A 19,431-nucleotide genomic window follows, 5' to 3' on the forward strand; every position below is an offset into this window, starting at 1 on the left:
TCATGCAGCTCATTGAAGACATTGTGGGCCTGTAAACTTATTGCACACGTCTAAGCTGTTGGGAAATGCCTGTGCTGTGGCTTTACTGAAGCAACCAGGCCATGCAATTAATCCTTAGTAAGTAACACTGGCAATGGCAGTAATTCAAAAGTTCTGAATATGACAGAAAATTATATTTTACAATTTCTGTGCTACCAAATGTTGGTTGCACAATACTACAGTGATAAAACAACTGTAAATATACCTCTTACTGTACTGTGTGCCTTGTAGGCTATCCTCGTAGCACTTCCATTGGTTAATAACTTTCAGTTCGTCAGTAATCCACACACAAACACCATTCTTTACCACATTAACTTTTGTAGTTTGTAATATACATAGTGAGCCCCACAATGTTTGTAAAAAAGCCATATTATTCCTTGATTTGGTTATGTACTCTATGTACATAATTTCAGATTTGTAATCAAACCATTCATATGTGGTTAAAGTGCAGATTCTCAGCTTTTATTAAAGGCTATTTTAATACAGTTTGGTTTCACCACATAGAACCCCCCCGCCCTCGCCCCATTTCAGGGTGCCATAATGGTTGGGAAAACTGCTTTCACAGGTGTTTCTGATTAGTCAGGTGAGTTCAGTGGGGAATTTCTAAAATAATAGCACACCAAAAATCACATAAAGTAAATATATGGGAAAATTCAGATTGGAATCAAAAATAAACTTTCTGTTTCCACAAACAAATTCCACTTTTTATCCATAGAGCGGGCATCTCACAGTATCACTCAATAAGAATTATGATTAAGGAATTTCAAAATGAAACCACTTCAAAAATCTTAGCCGACTAGAAAACTTTCACATTTCAACCAAATCTAGTCGGTTAACCAAACATAAATGGTAACATATACAACCTAGATGGAAACATGTACAATCTAAATGTTCAGTGAAAGATTTGGTTGAAAAGCGAAAGCTTCCTAGCCGGCTAGCACATAGCCAGGCTATATCAGTGTAAAACATGAGCGAAATTGGTGGTAAATAGAGCTAACCTAGTCTGTTTATGTCGAGACATCTGTCAACCTAGATTTCCATCCCTTCAGACATTTGGATACCATTTGTATTCGGTCTTTTTGCTCACTGAGAGACTAATGATACTCACCTTTAGTCATGAAACAATGCAGTTTGTATGCAAAATAATAAATTAATATGTATTTCAGCAATACAGATGAGTTCCCACAAAGATTATACAGATGCAAAAGCAATAGCTTCAAAGAAATAGGCAATTATTATTTAGCAAATAAGCTTGCGTACTGAGTTAAAGATTTTCCTGAGTCTCAGGTAGTATTCTACCTCGTGTCTCTCAGTCATCCAAAGATCCCGTAGACAAGCACGTTACCAACAGGCCACCACCAAAGTAGCCAAAGTAGGCACAAATTATTTTGGTTAAATATATGTACGTCCAGTTTGTGTGTGTATCTGATGTTTTTATTGGCTGATGTACCTAAATGTCCAATGGAGAGACGTATTATTTGTGGGCCTGGATCATTTATGATGATGTAATCAGCAGGAAGAAGAAGAAGAAGAAGGAAAAAAACACAAAATTCGCTAAATTTGGGGCTTTATTCTGAGAATGTGTAAATTTGTTTTTGAATTCTGTGTGTCTACACAAGGTCAGCAGGTGCAGAAGTTAATGTTTTTAAGTGCTGAGAGCCTGTGGCCATTCTGGCTATTTCTGTAGGAAACCCTGAAAAGTGGCAAACTCTCAGTGCTGTATAGGTACGAGGCCTGCCACCTCACCAAGGCGTAACTTGGCTGGATGGCATACCTGCCATCCCAGTTCTGGAGGCACGAATAGAAAAATTTAAATTAATTCTGAGTTTTGAATATAACTGGAATTAAATTTTACATAACCTGCCCAACCAAATGTTGGTGTGTGCAGAGGATGGTAGAGGGGTGCTGTGGGGATAGGGTCTAGCTCCATTTAAAGAGAGTTGGGACCAGAACAGAGACAGAAACAGGGGCAAACACACCTGCAGTCACACTCTCATTAGGACAACCTCAGAGGCACCATGAAACACACTATCCTGGTCTACATAGTGCTGCTGGTCGCAGTGTTTGGTGAGTACCAGCAAGTTCAGGGCATGATGTAAAAATCTGTGTATATTTATTAACCTCTCCTTAAAAGGAGTCTTATTTTAGCCGCTCCAAAATACATTTGTTTATCCTGTCCGTGGGGTTGAAGGTGTGGATTGTGAATGGGTTTTTTTTTTTCTTTTTTGATGACATTTAAGGAACAATGAATTTTGAGGAAACATCATCAGATATTTCCGCCAGACAATAAAAATTAATGGCACAAGTTACACGTCGTTATCAAGGCAAGCAGAATAAAATATTTCTAAGATGTGGGGAGTATCTCTTTAAGAATTCAAGATGTTTTAATTTTTCTTGTTGAGTCTGTTTTAAATGCAGTCATTTGTTGCATTTGTCTTAAATGCAGTCAAAGGTGACTTTTACTTTCCTGACTTTCCTCAAAACAGCATCCTTTGGTTTTAATTACAATTCCATTATTTATTGGATGTCTATACAATTGTGTCTGCGATTATTTTTAAGTAAAACTAGAAGTATATACTCACACACACAAACACACACACACAAATAAACCATGACATGCCATGCATATGCAAGAATATATGAAGAAATAAGAAATGCAAGAAGTATTTAAAACAAATTCTGTACATTTTCAGCATTTGATGGTGAAATACAAATAGTTAAACAAATACTAATTGGTCATTAAAGTTAATGCATTTTGCCGTTATTACGTGATGGCTGATGACGATTCCAAATGGTGATTCCAAATTAAAAATACTTTTAAAAATCAGTGAGAACAAGAAATCCCAGCTCATTTTGAGTGAAAAGTGTTTCACAGTAGAGGTCAGAATGGGTGGATAAAGGAGACGCTTTTCCCGTTTCCCTCGCGTGAGAAAATTTCCTGTCCTGAGCTCAGACAGGAAGTGCTGTTTGCCCCGCACTGCTCAACAATGGACCGTGGCTCAGTGGAGGCCAATCCCTCAGTATTCACCCACAACAGAACTGTGACACTGAACTATGGCTATGAATAGAAAAGGGCACTCACACGTCAATCTCGTTCTTTCTTTTCAGAGCTCTCAGCCGATGAAGGGACACAGCCAGGGCCCAGACAGGTGAGGCATCATAGAGAAGATGTCTGACATTATGTTGGCAAGTAACAAGCCAAGTTTGAAGAGAAAAAAAAGTCAGTTTGCACTCATTTGTAATCCCTGTGCTCTTTTTCACAAAAGTTATATAACAGGTAAAGGGTTCCAGCACCTGTGGTATTTGAATGTGTGCAAATTCACCTTAATGTGTCATGTGAGCCTGGAGATGGAAAGTCCAGGGCTCGGTGAGTAAAAGTCCTGACATGTGCTTCAACCACCCATGAACTCAGCCAGCTGATTTCGCTAATTAATTCTACCTACCTGGCTGAAGAATTGTGCTAATTAGCAAATCCAAGTGATTAGAACAAAATACTGTGGAGGACTTTTACTTTCTGAACCTGGATTTTCCACCTCTCTGTGTACCACATCAAATTCTGGGTAGGATATTTCCAGTCATTTAAAAAAAATACACTAAGAAAAAAGAATCCAGTCGGCTGTGATGTTCAGTCTGCCTTCTTTTAAACACCGAAAAGAGATACTACAAAAATATCAATAACTTCACTCTTATACAGTGTAGTGTCCCCAAAATCACTTCACACATCAATGGTCTCATGTTGGTTATACTACAACACTTCATTTGGAAAAATGGTTTGGTAAAATATTTTTTATTGGGAAAAAATATTCAGTAACTTCTAAAGCCACCTACTACTCTCAAAAAGATAACTACAACCATACACAATTACTTTATATTACAGGTCAGTTGTGTAAAGTATTTCTCTATATGTTCAAAGACTCTAGATCATAGTTGAGTGTATGAAATATGGCAGCCCAGTGGAATGGCTGTCTATTAAAGGGACTGGATAGTGGATATACCAGATCATTTTCGATAATTGGAAGCCACTACACCAAACCTCACACCAATTTTCAGCAAGAAATTAAGCAGCAGGCACTTTACAAACAGAGGTAATAACTAAAACTTTTTTTTTGGGTATGTTTTCCTTTGTATGTTATTTGTATGTATCTAAGTTAAATTATTTTATTACTTATTTTTTTAAACAGAGCATTTTCATGACTGGCTACCCCTCCTGAGCAGAGCAATAATAGGAAATAAGGTGAGAAATATTAACTTGGGAAATCTGATAACAGTAGTTGCAAAGCAGAGATCGACAGGTCTGTGGGCTGGTGCCATGACCAGCATTTGCACATCAACAACCAAAATTTTAATGTATGCAGAGGACGGTAGAGGGGTGCAATGGGGACTGGCTCTGGCTCCATATAAAGAGAGTTGGGACCAGAACAGAGACAGAAACAGGGGCAAACACACCTGCAGTCACACTCTCATTAGGACAACCTCAGAGGCACTATGAAACACACTATCCTGGTCTGCATAGTGCTGCTGGTCGCAGTGTCTGGTGAGTACCAGCAAGTTCAGGGCATGATGTTAAAATCTGTGTATATTTATTAAACTCTCCTTAAAAGGTCTCTTATTTTTTAGCCGCTCCAAAATACATTTGTTTATCCTGTCCGTGGTGTTGATGGTGGGGACTGTGAATGGGGTTTTCTCTTTTTAAGGGACAGTGAATTTTGAGGAAACATCCTCAGATATTTCTGGCAGAGGGAGAGAAAAAAATCAAGACAAAATACATGTCATTATAAAGGCAATCAGAATAAAATATTTGTGAGATACTTTCTTTTTCATTTCTCTTGTTGTGGCTGTTATTTGGGCCGTCAGTACTTTACTTTGCTTCCATTTTCAATTCTGCATGACATTAACTAGTAGTTTGTTCTATGTACATTTAAAAAAAACTTTAGGTAGAGAAGAATTCAGCTCATGCACATTTATTGAATAACAAACCGAAGTACAAACATTTCTTTTCAATTTCTGTGCACCAACTGTGGCTCAGGGGAGGCCAATCCCTCAGTATTCACCCACAACAGAACTGTGACACTGAACTATGGCTCAGATTCCCAGTAGAAAAAGGGCACTCACACGTCAACCTCGTTCTTTCTTCCAGAGCTCTCAGCCGATGAAAGGACACAGCCAGAGCCCAGACAGGTGAGGCATCATAGAGAAGATGTCTGACATTATGTTGGCAAGTAACAAGCCAAGTTTGAAGAGAAAAAAAAGTCAGTTTGCACTCATTTGTAATCCCTGTGCTCTTTTTCACAAAAGTTATATAACAGGTAAAGGGTTCCAGCACCCGTGGTATTAGAATGTGTGCAAATTCACCTTAATGTGTCATGTGAGCCCAGAGATGGAAAGTCCAGGGCTCGGTAAGTAAAAGTCCTGACATGTGCTTCGACCACCCATGAACTCAGCCAGCTGATTTCGCTAATTCATTCTACCTACCTGGCTGAAGAATTGTGCTAATTAGCAAATCCAAGTGATTAGAACAAAATACTGTGGAGGACTTTTACTTTCTGAACCTGGATTTTCCACCTCTCTGTGTACCACATCAAATTCTGCGTAGTGTAGTTAGAGTAATTTCAAAAGAATACACAAAGAAAAAAGAATCCAGTCTGTTTTGATGGTCAGTTTAATTTCTTTAGACCACTCCTGGACTCTCTGACTCCACTTCTGTAATATAGTTAACAGAACTGAGGACTGCATGAGGCAGCAGCATAAGTGGTGTTGCTAGAAAACTAACCTCGACCAGGAGTGGTGACAGGTTCACATGCCAAGTAGTGAAAAAGCGGTGAAGTGGTGGCGTGTAAAAATGTAGGCAATAACTGAGTTATTTAGGACATGGCCCTTTGCTGAACAGATGCACAATCATAGAACCATTTATGGTTTTTATTTCCATTAATGGCTGCTCTTTCATACCTTCCTCTAACAGGCCAAATGCTCGAAGGGTTCCGAAAGTGGCTTCTGTCCCAGAATTTTCCATCCTGTGTGTGGGACTGATGGCCAAACTTATGATAACGAGTGTTTACTCTGTTATGAAAACAAGTAAGTAGAAGATTTTTCCCCCTCTCTTGTGCGTTGATTGTTTTCTGCTGCAGAACATAACACACGTGTACACTAATGCACTGAGGTGCAGGGAGGCCTGCACTTGAGTTAGGCTTTGAAGATATTTTTATTCTTTTCTTTACATATTAGCTGCCATAGAAGCATACAGCATACAATATAAAATGCACTGCTTCTTGTGCGTCTCTGGCCCAAAAATTAGGTATAGCCACACAACAATAAAAAAGGGTTTAAAAGGCTTGGCCAATATTTAACTAACAGTGTGAGAGTCTGTCATAAGGAAGCAGGTGGTCACCTTGAACAGGCGATAAAAATAACCAGTTTCATTGTTGAAGACCAACAGGAGGTTGGACACCACAAGGGCTTGTACAAATAAACGTCAGACAGAGGGGAATCTGATTTACGTATAAGGCAGACGATCAGGGGGCACACTAAACATAATCAGATTATTTGTGTCCATGAATTACAGAAAATGTGCAAAATCGAAAGGATGTGTTTAATGTGGTTAACCAGAGTACGTCTAGCACATGTGAATCAAGACCGCATGCTCAAACTTATATGATTGGCTAGATTCAGGTTCAGATCAAGAGATACAGAACCCAAGCAGAGACATGTTTTTATTTAGGAGACAATCAAGTAAATTACAGGTTGATAACACAAAACAAGCATCGGAATCAAAAGGTGGCTATTTAGTCATGACATTCTCAAATGAGAGACTGTCTTTTATAATTGTAGCCTATATCTGTTCAGCATAGGTATAAGTTACATTGTTACATGCCACTATTTAAATAGATTAATATTTACTGGAGTAAACTGAGTTAGGCATTTTGCCTTCTTGGAATGTGAACCCACACTTCATGACCAAATGTATCTGGACACCCCTTGGTCTGGGGCTGTTTTCTCAAATCTGTAGCATGGAGATTTGAGAAACAGATCCAGACCAAGGGGTGTCCAGATACTTTTGGTTCCCAAACAGTTCTGGAAAGGCTGTTTCCTATTTTAGGATGACAATGCCCCCAGTCACACAGCAAGGTCCATACAGAAATGGTTGTTGTTGACAACGGTGTGGAAAAACTTGACTGGCCTGCAAAGAGCCCTGACCTCAACCCCATCCAACACCCTTGGGATCAATTGGAAAGGCTGCTGCGAGCCAGGCCTAATCGCCCAATCGGTGCCCTACATCACTAATGATCTTTTGACTGAATGGAAGCAAATCCCCACAGCAAAGCTCCAACACATAGTATAAAGCCTTCCCAGTAGAGTGGAGGTTGCTATAGCAGCAAAGGTTAGACAGTAATGCCCATAATTTTAAATTAGATTTTGGGTGTCAGGTGTCCACATACTTTTGGCCATGAAGTAGTAGTAGTAGTGAAACTGCTGGTCAAGACCATTTTTCTAACAGCATAACTTATACTGCTTCCCCATACAGTCCTCAGTTCTGTTAACTATATTACAGATGTGGAGTCAGACCACTGAATTGTAGTTCATTGGCAGATTCCCTTCTAGGTCTTATGTAATTCATTGCGTCAGACAGTCCATGAGGGTGTTTAAAAAAATTTGACTGAACATCAAAGGAGACTGGATTAGTTATTCTGTTCTCTCTTTATCCACACGCGAAACACTACACTAGCCAGCATATGTTAGGCATGACATATTAACACATATTCAAATACCACAGGGGTTGAAATCGCTTACCTGCTGTACAACTTTTGTCTGTTACATAATTTTTTCAGTGCAAATTAGTACAGTACCTTTTTTTCTCCAACCTTGGCTTGTTACTGTGCCAACATAATTTCAGGCTTGAAGTGTTTTTTCTCTGTAGCCATGACACTGCTCTACTTATCTTACAGGAAAAAGAATGAAAACATCATGATCGTGCATGAAGGGAACTGTCCAGTCGACTACTGAAAGTAAACGGTCCAGTTCACTCAAAGTTAAAATGCTTTCTCCTGCATTGTTTTGTGTTGGGGAACGTAAACGGCTCACGACTCTCCCGCGAGGAGGACCGCTTAGTGTATTAGTGTAATTTTATACACAATCAAATACCACAGGAGTTGAAAAGCTTTCCTTGCTGTAGAACTTCAGTCTATTTTTTAGTGTGTTTTTTAACGTTTGAAACTTAAAGCAGAATTTTCATTGCAAATTAGTACGGGGACTATTTTTCCCCCCTTGTTTTGTTACTTGCCAACATAACATCAGGCTTGAAGTGTTTTTCTGCGTATTTCTATTGCAGCTGTGGCACTGTGCTATATTTCACAGGGAAAAGGGGACGAACGTCATGATGTGGCCCCATGGGCGTGTTGACCCAAAAAAGGAAAGTAAACTGTCCGCAACAGTTCAACTGATTTCTCCTACATTGTTTTATGGATGGGAACGTAACGACTGTCGTGCAACACTTGCCCTACCTGCTTGCTCATCTGCTTGGAGTCCATGGGGAAGAATCTAGAAGGCCAACTGCATAGTCTGTAATCTGGAGACTACTCCTTATTCATAATCTGTACCCTGCCGCTTGAGTGTATTCTGTACACCGCATCAATAAAGTAATTCAGCATTCAGCACGCGCATCTTCCATCAGTACAAGTTTGTAGTTGTGTCATGACTCACAGTCTACAGGACAGAAGTTTCTGACTGCTGTGTACAATGAATGCTATCTGTGGTGACCGCAGTGATAAATGACTGTTGAAGAGGCTCCTGTCAGCAACTCAAGAGAGCCAACTAATGATAAATCCACTTAATGATATTTTCACACAGGGAATGTGTAAACAGGCAACAAATAGAATACAGTCAGGACAACTCACATACTTAAATTACATGTTTTAATGAATGTGTAAGTATATATTTTTTGGTTTGGTGCTGAATGGATCTGATTCAGGTATTGCAGTCCATGTACCAGCGTGCACTGCCTTATCTAACAGGCAGCACAATACTTCCCGATGACATCACTACTAAACATGAGAAATACCAGAAACCCCCAAACAAGAGGTCATCCATTTGGCAAACCGAACAAACATTGGTGGCATCAGTCAGACATAGGCTAATAGGGAACTGCACAGCAACGCAAAAGTAATTTCAACAATTGGGGTGGGAGGTATGCCATCCCGTCAAGTTACACATTGGCTGGGCGGCATGCCTCATACCTATGCAGAAGCGAGTTTGTGTCACTTTTCAGGATTTCCTACAGAAATAACCACTCTGACCACAGACTCTCAGACCTTAAGCACATTCATTTCGGTACCTTGTGACCATATTTCTACAGACAGAATTAACAAACAACTTCACATGTCCGCACAATAAACCCCTAAACTTAGATGATTTAGCGTTTTCTCCTTCTTCTTTTTCCCGGTCAGCAAGGTGGCCGAATTATCGAACCGGCTAGTTTGCTAGCCGAGTGCTTAACAAAGGAAAAACAGTACACAGCCGTGCGTGCACCCGACTACAGTGAGTAGCCTAATGTTAAATTAGCTAAAGTTCGCTAGTTAGTTAGCTAACGTTAACACCTGAGCTCTTAATAGATACATATTACTAAAGCCATGTCCAACTTACTCTCATTCACAGACTCAAAACCCCTTTAAGTAAATATAAATAAATAATGAGTCACGCATCATAATATTGAACATTTAGTAGAGCAAAACAGCCGGTGCCATATTCGGATTAAAACTGCGCATACGTCATCGAGAACGGCTTTGTTTAAACCGCGCATGCGTCGTCCAGAACGGCTTTCTCCAAGCCTGCAGCCAACTGAGGGCGGGGGAGCATGAATGTGGCCGAAACTCAGAGCTCCGGTGAGTGTACTTCCACCTTCTGGTCATTTCGATGAACTCCATAGTTGGAAAAATCACGAACAGCCCCTTTATGTACCTAAGCAAAATGTAAAGTGGGAAATCAAAGGGTCAAGTAGCTCGTTGAAGACATTTTGGGCCTGTCAACTTATTGCACACGTCTAAGCTGTTGGGAAATGCCTCAGCCCTTGCGCTAGCAATGCAAATGGGTATAAAATTTTTTATGAATTAATCCTGAGTATATAACACTGGCCCTGGTAGTTATCCAAAAGTTTTGAATAAACCGGAAATTATATTTTACTTTTGAGAAATGCCTCTGCTGTGGCTTTACCAATGCAAACGAGCTGTAAAATTCAAACAAAAATTTGAGGCACTGATGACACCCTAACCCATCTTTCCCAGAAGCATTTAGAAAGCCCTGTTGCATATGACAGACTGATGTTCATCGATTTTTAGTTCTGCATGTAACACAATAGCCTACATCCACACATTTTGCTTAAAAGACTAGTACAGTTAAAGATGAATCTCTTTTTAATCATATAGATCCACTCTTTCCTAAAAAAAAAAGAAAAGAAAAAAGAAAAAAACAAGCCCACAGCAGGTCAGTGTGAACATAGCACTCTCTGACACTCAAATTTTGTTTTCATGAAACTGTTTTCGGTGCCTTTTAATTTTGAAAAGTGGTACAATTGTTTGCCACTTTGCCATTTATTTATTTTTTGATGTATACTGAGAAAAGAATTGTAATGTTCCATTATATATTAATCCATGTGTGTATTTAGGCGCACGTGTGAAAGCTATAGTTAATCCTAACCGCAGGCATTTATAGGACTGAAACTCCGAGCTCCTGTGAGTGTGGTCTTGCGGTCATTCAGATGAACTACACATTTGGAATAATTGGAAACGCCAACTTTCTGTGCCAAAACGTAAAGAGAGAAGTGAACGGGTCATGCAGCTCATTGAAGACATTGTGGGCCTGTCACCTTATTGCACACGTCTAAGCTGTTGGGAAATGCCTCTGCTGTGGCTTTACTGAAGTAACCAGGCCATGCAATTAATCCTTAGTAAGTAACACTGGCAATGGCAGTAATTCAAAAGTTCTGAATATGACAGAAAATTATATTTTACAATTTTTGTGCTATCAATGTTGGTTGCACAATACTACAGTGATAAAACAACTGTAAATATACCTCTTACTGTACTGTGTGCCTTGTAGGCTATCCTCGTAGCACTTCCATTGGTTAATATCTTTCAGTTTGTCAGTAATCCAGACACAAACACCATTCATTACCACATTAACTTTTGTAGTTTGTAATATACATAGTGAGCCCCACAATGTTTGTAAAAAAGCCATACTATTCCTTGATTTGGCTATGTACTCTATGTACGTAATTTCAGATTTGTAATCAAACCATTCATATGTGGATAAAGTGCAGATTCTCAGCTTTTATTAAAGGCTATTTTAATACAGTTTGGTTTCACCACATAGAACCCCCCAGCCCTCGCCCCATTTCAGGGTGCCATAATGGTTGGGAAAACTGCTTTCACAGGTGTTTCTGATTAGTCAGGTGAGTTCAGTGGGGAATTTCTAAAATAATAGCACACCAAAAATCACATAAAGTAAATATATGGGAAAATTCAGATTGGAATCAAAAATAAACTTTCTGTTTCCACAAACAAATTCCACTTTTTATCCATAGAGCGGGCATCTCACAGTATCACTCAATAAGAATTATGATTAAGGAATTTCAAAATAAAACCACTTCAAAAAATCTTAGCCGACTAGAAAACTTTCACATTTCAACCAAATCTAGCCAGTTAACCAAACCTAAATGGTAACATATACAACCTAGATGGAAACATGTACAATCTAAATGTTCAGTGAAAGATTTGGTTGAAAAGCGAAAGCTTCCTAGCCGGCTAGCACATAGCCAGGCTATATCAGGGCAAAACATGAGCGAAATGAGAGGTAAATAGAGCTAACCTAATCTGTTTATGTCAAAACATCTGTCAACCTAGATTTCCATCCCTTCAAACATTTGGATACCATTTGTATTCGGTCTTTTTGCTCACTGAGAGACTAACGATACTCACCTTGAGTCATGAAACAATGCAGTTTGTATGCAAAATAATAAATTAATATGTATTTCAGGAATACAGATGAGTTCCAACAAAGATTATACAGATGCAAAAGCAATAGCTTCAAAGAAATAGGCAATTATTATTTTGCAAATAAGCTTGCGTAATGAGTTAAAGATTTTCCTGAGTCTCAGGTAGTATTCTACCTCGTGTCTCTCAGTCATCCAAAGATCCCGTAGACAAGCACGTTACCAACAGGCCACCACCAAAGTAGCCAAAGTAGGCACAAATTATTTTGGTTAAATATATGTACGTCCAGTTTGTGTGTGTATCTGATGTTTTTATTGGCTGATGTACCTAAATGTCCAATGGAGAGACGTATTATTTGTGGGCCTGGATCATTTGTGATGATGTAATCAGCAGGAAGAAGAAGAAGAAGAAGAAGGAAAAAACACAAAATCCCCTAAATTTGGGGCTTTATTCTGAGAATGTGTAAATTTGTTTTTGAATTCTGTGTGTCTACACAAGGTCAGCAGGTGCAGAAGTTAATGTTTTTAAGTGCTGAGAGCCTGTGGCCATTCTGGCTATTTCTGTAGGAAACCCTGAAAAGTGGCAAACTCTCAGTGCTGTATAGGTACGAGGCCTGCCACCTCACCAAGGCGCAACTTGGCTGGATGGCATACCTGCCATCCCAGTTCTGGAGGCATGAATAGAAAAATTTTAATTAATTCTGAGTTTTGAATATAACTGCAATTAAATTTTACATAACCTGCGCAACCAAATGTTGGTGTGTGCAGAGGATGGTAGAGGGGTGCTGTGGGGACAGGGTCCAGCTCCAATTAAAGAGAGCTGGGACCAGAACAGAGACAGAAACAGGGACAAACACACCTGCAGTCACACTCTCATTAGGACAACCTCAGAGGCACCATGAAACACACTATCCTGGTCTGCATAGTGCTGCTGGTCGCAGTGTCTGGTGAGTACCAGCAAGTTCAGGGCATGATGTTAAAATCTGTGTATATTTATTCACCTCTCCTTAAAAGGAGTCTTATTTTAGCCGCTCCAAAATACATTTGTTTATCCTGTCCGTGGGGTTGAAGGTGTGGATTGTGAATGGGGTTTTTTTTTCTTTTTTGATGACATTTAAGGGAGTCTTATTCGAGCTGGTTTAAATATATTTGAGCAGACTGTTATCGTTGCTTCTTTGGGTTGAACACTTCAGATGTGGATAAAGTGCAGATTCTCAACTTTTACTGAAGTGTAAAACTTTTATTCAATTTGTTTTTGATATCGAGAATTCCATTTTAACTACTTACAATACAAATTCTTGAAATCAAGAATTCAATTTTAACTAGTAATAATATGAATTCTTGATGTCAACTATTCAATTTTAACTAGTAAAAATAAGAATTTTTGATATCAAGAGTTACATTTGAACTAGTTAAAAATGGAATTCTTGATATCCAGATATCCAGCTAGTTCTAACATTAATGAGCTTCATTTTCATGTGTCTGTGTCCATGAAGGCAAAGTAACATGTGCATTGTGACTTTCTTAAAGGACCGAGCACCAAAAGGGAAAAAAAAACACGGAAAAATTATTCTATAATAATCTTGAGAGAGTGGAACAATTTGCTTTATTATTATTCATTTATTTATTCCTTTTTTAAGTGAATATCTGCACTTTTTTATTTTTATGAGAACTTTTTTATTTGTTATTTTATATCTTACTCTATTTTATTCTTATTCTGTGTTTCATCATGTATCTATGTGAAGCACTTTGAATTGCCTTTGTGTATGAAAGGTTCTATACAAATAAACTTGCCTTGCCTTGCCTTTATAATTATAATTTTTATATGTAGAGCTGAACAAGCAAACAGGCTGCATGCTCTGGGAGTTTTACTTACGCCTTGCCCTTGTGGTAGAAAACAATGGGAGGTAAAAATCATCAGCACCACTTGATGGCGTAATACAACTACATTAGGCTGTCTCACTTTATCATCCAGACCCCGAATCGCACTGTGTTATCCTTCTCGCCAGAAACAGAAAATGATACCACAGACACGGCGAGTTGGGGTCAATGTCCACTGTTATTTCCAATATTGTCTCGGCTCCCAATCTTTAGCTCAGGTTTGACTGTCAAGTTACTGTTTGTTATTATAGCTGAAATATTATTTATAAGCGTTATTTTTATTGTGGAGGATAATCTTACCGTTGGGCCGCCACAGGAAAATCCACACTGTTGCTAGACTACGGGGAAACAATGCGCGTTGAAGTATTCATCCGCAACACAACTATGACACTGGACTATGGCTGAGATGTGCTGAACTATGACCTTACTGACCAACTGCCATTCCCAACAGAAAAGGGCACTGACACGTCAACCTCATTCTTTCTTTCAGAGATCGCAGCGTTTTTCCCGGAATCACCGCCCCGTTGGGTGAGGCACTACAGAGGGGAAGTCTGACATTGTGTTTACATGTAACAAGCCAAGTTTGAAGAGAAAAAAGTCATTTGCATTCCCTGTGCTTATTTGTACAAAAGTTGTTCTAAGTCCCATGGTATTTGAATGTGTGTAAAATTAGCTTAATATGTCATATGTAATGTGCCTACCATATGCAATGCTGGGTAGAGCATTCAAAGTACTGTTTCTCACACAGATAAAAAACAAAACACAAAGAATAAAGAATCCAGTCTGAATTGATGTTCAGTATGATTTTTTTAGACCCCTCCTGGACTGTCTGACTCCTCTTCTGTAATATAGTTAACAGAACTGAGGATTGCACGAGACAGCATTATACGTTACGTTGTTAGAAAAGTGGCCTCGTGCAGGAGTGGTGACATGTTCAAATGCCAAGAAGCATAAAGGTTTACTCAGTTTGCTTCAGCAAATATTCATCAAATAAAGCATTGGCATGTAACCACATAAGCAGAAACTAAGTTACTAAGGATACGGCCCTTTGCAGAACAGATACACAATCATAGAAACAAAATATGAAGAAAAACATGTACACCCTTCAATTAATCAGTGCTCTGTCATATCCTCCCATAACAGCCTTTATGCACGAAGGATGCTGAGAAAGGAACATGTCCTACCAACTGGGAACCTGTGTGCGGGACTGACAAAGTAACTTATAAGAATACTTGTGAACTCTGTCGTGCCAACCTGTAAGTTGCAGATTTATCTTTCCTTCCCTTGTGTATTGATTGTTTTCTGTTGCACAACATAACACATTTGGACACTAATGCACAGAGATGCATGGAGACCAACACTTGAGAGATTTATGTGCTCCTTTATTTTCATACTGGCTGACATGAAAGCATACAGTGTAATAGAAAATGCACTGCTTCTTGTGCCTCTCTGGGCCAAACATTAGGTATAGCCACGCAACAAAAAATGGTTTAAAAGACGAGGGCAATATCCAAGAGTCTGTGAGTGTCTATCATCAGGCAGTTACCTTGAATTGACAATAGAAAAAAATAATTTTATTGTGGAAGACCTACACAAGGCTGGACTCCACAAGTGCTCTACAGATACATGAACTCAGAGGAAGCTGGTCTGTGTGACACACTAAATAATCATATTATTTGCAGCCATGAATTACAGGAAATGTAGAAAATCAAATAGTTGTGTTTAGTATGGTTAATCACAGCATGTCTAGGGCACGTGGTTCTCAAAATCGGCACCTAATTAAGAAAAATTAACAGCTTGTTAAAATTCTGGGATTGCTGTTGCGGTTGGAATGAATACCAGCATACACAGGGGTCCCCCAGGACCGATTTTGAGAACCACTGGTCTAGGGCACGTGAATCACGACCACATGTTCAAATTAATATGATCAGCAAGATTCATATAAAAAAATACTGACCCCAAGCAGTGACATTGATCAATTTATGAATACCATAGTTGATATTTTTGGGAAAGTATGTAATAAGAAATCAATTTTTGTTTGTGGTGACTTTAATATAGACATGCTAAAATATAATGAACATAAACTAACAACAGACTATTGTAATGTAATGTTTAGTTTTGGTCTCTGGCCCCTTATTGATAAACCTAGTAGGATAACTAAAGAAAGTGCCACACATATTGATAACATTTTTACTAATGTTCATGATCAAGCAACAAGTGGTTTGTTTTTAAGTGATATCAGTGATCATCCTCCTATTTTTGTGATTTCACATAATTTAAAGGTTCAATGTTCAGTTGGTGTAAGTGAGCCTTCTTGTAAATTAGTAAGAATAAGGACACCAGAAAGAATTGAGGCCTTAAAGATGGACCTTATAAATTACAGCTGGGATGAGGTGTATGTTGATGATCCTAATCAGGCCTATGATACATTTTTGTTCACATTCATAGAGTTATATAACAAACATTGTCCTATTAGAAAGTGCTGGTTGAAGGATAAATATAAAGGAAAGCCATGGATGACAAAAAGTCTGCAAAGGGCATGCAAAAAGAAAAATGTACTTTATAAGAAATATTTACAACTGACAACCAGTGAAAGTGAAGAAAAATATAAGTTGTATAAGAATAAATTGATTTCCATTATGAGATTACAGAAGAAGGAATACTACAATAAAATATTAGAGGAGAGTAAAAACAACATTCAAAGGACTTGGAAAGTAATCAATCATATTATTCGGAATAGATGTTATAAATCTGAATTTCCAAGTTATTTTTTAAATAGCTCTGATGCTACAGTGGACAATATAAAAAGCATCGTTGATGATAATCTGTCTTTTCAAAGAGGTGTTTTTCCTAATAATATGAAATCAGCAAAGGTAATACCAATATTTAAAAATGGAGATAAGCACTACATGGATAATTATAGACCGGTGTCCCTTCTTCCTCAATTTTCAAAAATATTAGAGAAATTATTTGTGAAACAATTGGATCTCTTCATTGGTAAATATGAATTATTGAGTGAACACCAGTATGGATTTAGGGACAATAGAACTACTACATATGCAGTAATGGAGATGGTAGAAGAAATAACAAAGGCAGTTGAAAATTATGAGTGTTCTATTGGTATTTATATTGACCTACAGAAGGCTTTTGATACTATAGATCACAGCCAATTATTGGAGAAGTATGGAATAAAGCTACTTGGAAAATAGGCAGCAATGTGTGCAAATTAATGAAACTGTGTCAGGATTTAGGAAGGTCACCTGTGGGGTACCCCAGGGATCGGTGATTGATCCAAAACATTTTTTTTACTTTATATTAATGATGTTTGCAATGTTACTGAAATGTTAAAATTTGTCATTTTTGCAGACGATACAAATTTATTTTGCTCTGGGGAAAATGTAAAGGAACTTTTGTATGCTATTGAAAGGGAGCTGGAAATTCTCAACTTGGTTTGATGTTAATAAATTGTCTCTCAATATTAAGAAAACTAAATTTATGGTTTTTGGTAATCAAAAGGAAATTGATGGGGATATTGAATAAAAAATCTGTGATGTTGAAATTGAAAGAGTTTTTGAGACAAAATTCTTAGAGGTTGTGATTGATCATAAATTAACATGGAAACAACATATTGACTATATTAAAGGGAAAATTTCAAAGTCAATAGCAATCCTTTATAAATCTAGGGATATATTCAATTATAAGGCCTTGTATATAATTTATTGCTCACTTATACTTCCTTACATGTCTTACTATGTGGAATTGTGTGGGTCGGCCTTTAAAACGACTATAAATTCTATAGTCTTACTACAAAAACGAGCCATACGTATTATTAATAAGGCTGGTTACTATGATCACACTAATCCAATGTTTATAAAATCCCATGTTATGAAATTTAATGATTTGGTATATTATAAAATAATGCAAATTATGTTTAGAGCTAAAACAAAGTCACTCCCAGATTGTGTACAAAGGTTTTTTTCAATACAGGAGTGCAATTATGATTTGAGAGATGTTTGTAAATTCACTGCACAAAAAGCTAAAAAAGGGATTAAAAGGAGATGTATTTCTATTGTTGGGGTTAAATTATGGAATAATGCTAATATAAATGTAAGAATGTGTAACTCGCTTTTTGTTTTCAAAGGAATGGTTTATAAAGCTAGTTTTGAGGGTTACAATTGTGAATGATTTTTATTTTATTAAGTTTTATTTTTGGAGGGTAGCTTAAATTGATAAGAATGTAGGGTAGGCATATATAAGCATTATGCTTCTGCCTGTGCCTTTTCAGTCGCTACCTAATACATAGATTGTTGACTTGTTTATACTGTCTAGACTGTTTATATTATATTGTATTGTGTGTGATGATTGTGTGAGACAACCAAAAGACTCAAAAGGTGGCTATTTAGCCATGACATGCTCGCATCAGAGACACCGGAGTCTTTTATTTTTCTATGATCGTTTATCTGTATGGCAAATGGCCATGTTACCGTTATTTCTTACATTTTTACATGCCACTAGTTTAGCAAATGAATATTTACTGGAACTGAGTCAAACATTTTGCCTGGGCAGGGTAGGAGGGGTCTAAAAACATCAGACTGTACACCAGAGCAGCCTGGATTCTGTTTTATTTGGGTTTTCTTTTTATCCATATGAGAAACATTACTCTAAATACACTACCCAGCATTACGTGGTACACATGACATATTCATGTAATTTTAGACACATTCGAATACCACAGGCCTTGCAACCCTTTATTGTACAACTTTCAAACGTTTTGTTTTATAGTTGAATTTTAAAGCAGAATTTTTAAATTAAAAATTAGTACGGTCACTATATTTTCTCCAAACTTGGTTCGTTTCTTGCCAACATAATATCAGGCTTGAAGTGTTTTTCTGTGTATTGCAGCTGTGACATTGTTCTATATTTCCCTTATAGGCGGAGAAAATCTCAAATCCCAGTCGCGTCCCCTGGGAAGTGTTGGTCCTAAAATGGAAAGTAAACTGTCCGCAACAGTTCAACTGATTTCTCCTACATTGTTTTATGGATGGGAACGTAACGACTGTCGTGCAACACTTGCCCTACCTGCTTGCTCATCTGCTTGGGGTCCATGGGGAAGAATCTAGAAGGCTCACTGCATACTCTGTAATCTGGAGACTACTGCTTATTCATAATCTGTACCCTGCCGCTTGAGTGTATTCTGTACACCGCATCAATAAAGTAATTCAGCATTCAGCACGCGCATCTTCCATCATTACGAGTTTGTAGTTGTGTCATGACTCACAGTCTACAGGACAGAAGTTTCTGACTGCTGTGTACAATGAATGCTATCTGTGGTGACCGCAGTGATAAATGACTGTTGAAGAGGCTCCTGTCAGCAACTCAGAGAGCCAACTAATGATAAATCCACTTAATGATATTTTCACACAGGGAATGTGTAAACAGTCAACAAATATAATACAGTCAGGACAACTCACATACTTAAATTACATGTTTTAATGAATGTGTAAGTATATAATTTTTGGTTTGGTGCTGAATGG

The 19,431-nt window shown here is 38.0% G+C and overlaps 2 protein-coding genes across 2 annotated transcripts; both read left to right on the forward strand.

The window, feature by feature from the left end:
• The first annotated feature begins 4,416 nt into the window (after positions 1 to 4,416).
• si:ch211-195b11.3 (uncharacterized protein LOC100334344 homolog) lies at positions 4,417 to 8,040 on the forward strand. The gene is made up of 4 exons (XM_035408704.1): positions 4,417 to 4,573; positions 5,177 to 5,217; positions 5,999 to 6,111; positions 7,980 to 8,040. Exons 1-4 carry the CDS (start codon positions 4,525 to 4,527, stop codon positions 8,035 to 8,037), a joined length of 261 nt encoding a protein of 86 aa, XP_035264595.1. The 5' UTR covers positions 4,417 to 4,524; the 3' UTR covers positions 8,038 to 8,040.
• Positions 8,041 to 12,844: 4,804 nt separating this feature from the next.
• LOC118222653 (serine protease inhibitor Kazal-type 1-like) lies at positions 12,845 to 19,126 on the forward strand. Its single transcript, XM_035408397.1, has 4 exons — positions 12,845 to 12,963; positions 14,388 to 14,425; positions 15,041 to 15,153; positions 18,830 to 19,126. The coding sequence occupies exons 1-4, from the start codon at positions 12,915 to 12,917 to the stop codon at positions 18,879 to 18,881; spliced, it is 252 nt and encodes an 83-aa protein (XP_035264288.1). The 5' UTR covers positions 12,845 to 12,914; the 3' UTR covers positions 18,882 to 19,126.
• Positions 19,127 to 19,431: the final 305 nt, after the last annotated feature.

This window comes from Anguilla anguilla, chromosome 3 (genome assembly GCF_013347855.1).
Source record: "Anguilla anguilla isolate fAngAng1 chromosome 3, fAngAng1.pri, whole genome shotgun sequence".
In the NCBI taxonomy this organism is placed as follows: domain Eukaryota; kingdom Metazoa; phylum Chordata; class Actinopteri; order Anguilliformes; family Anguillidae; genus Anguilla; species Anguilla anguilla.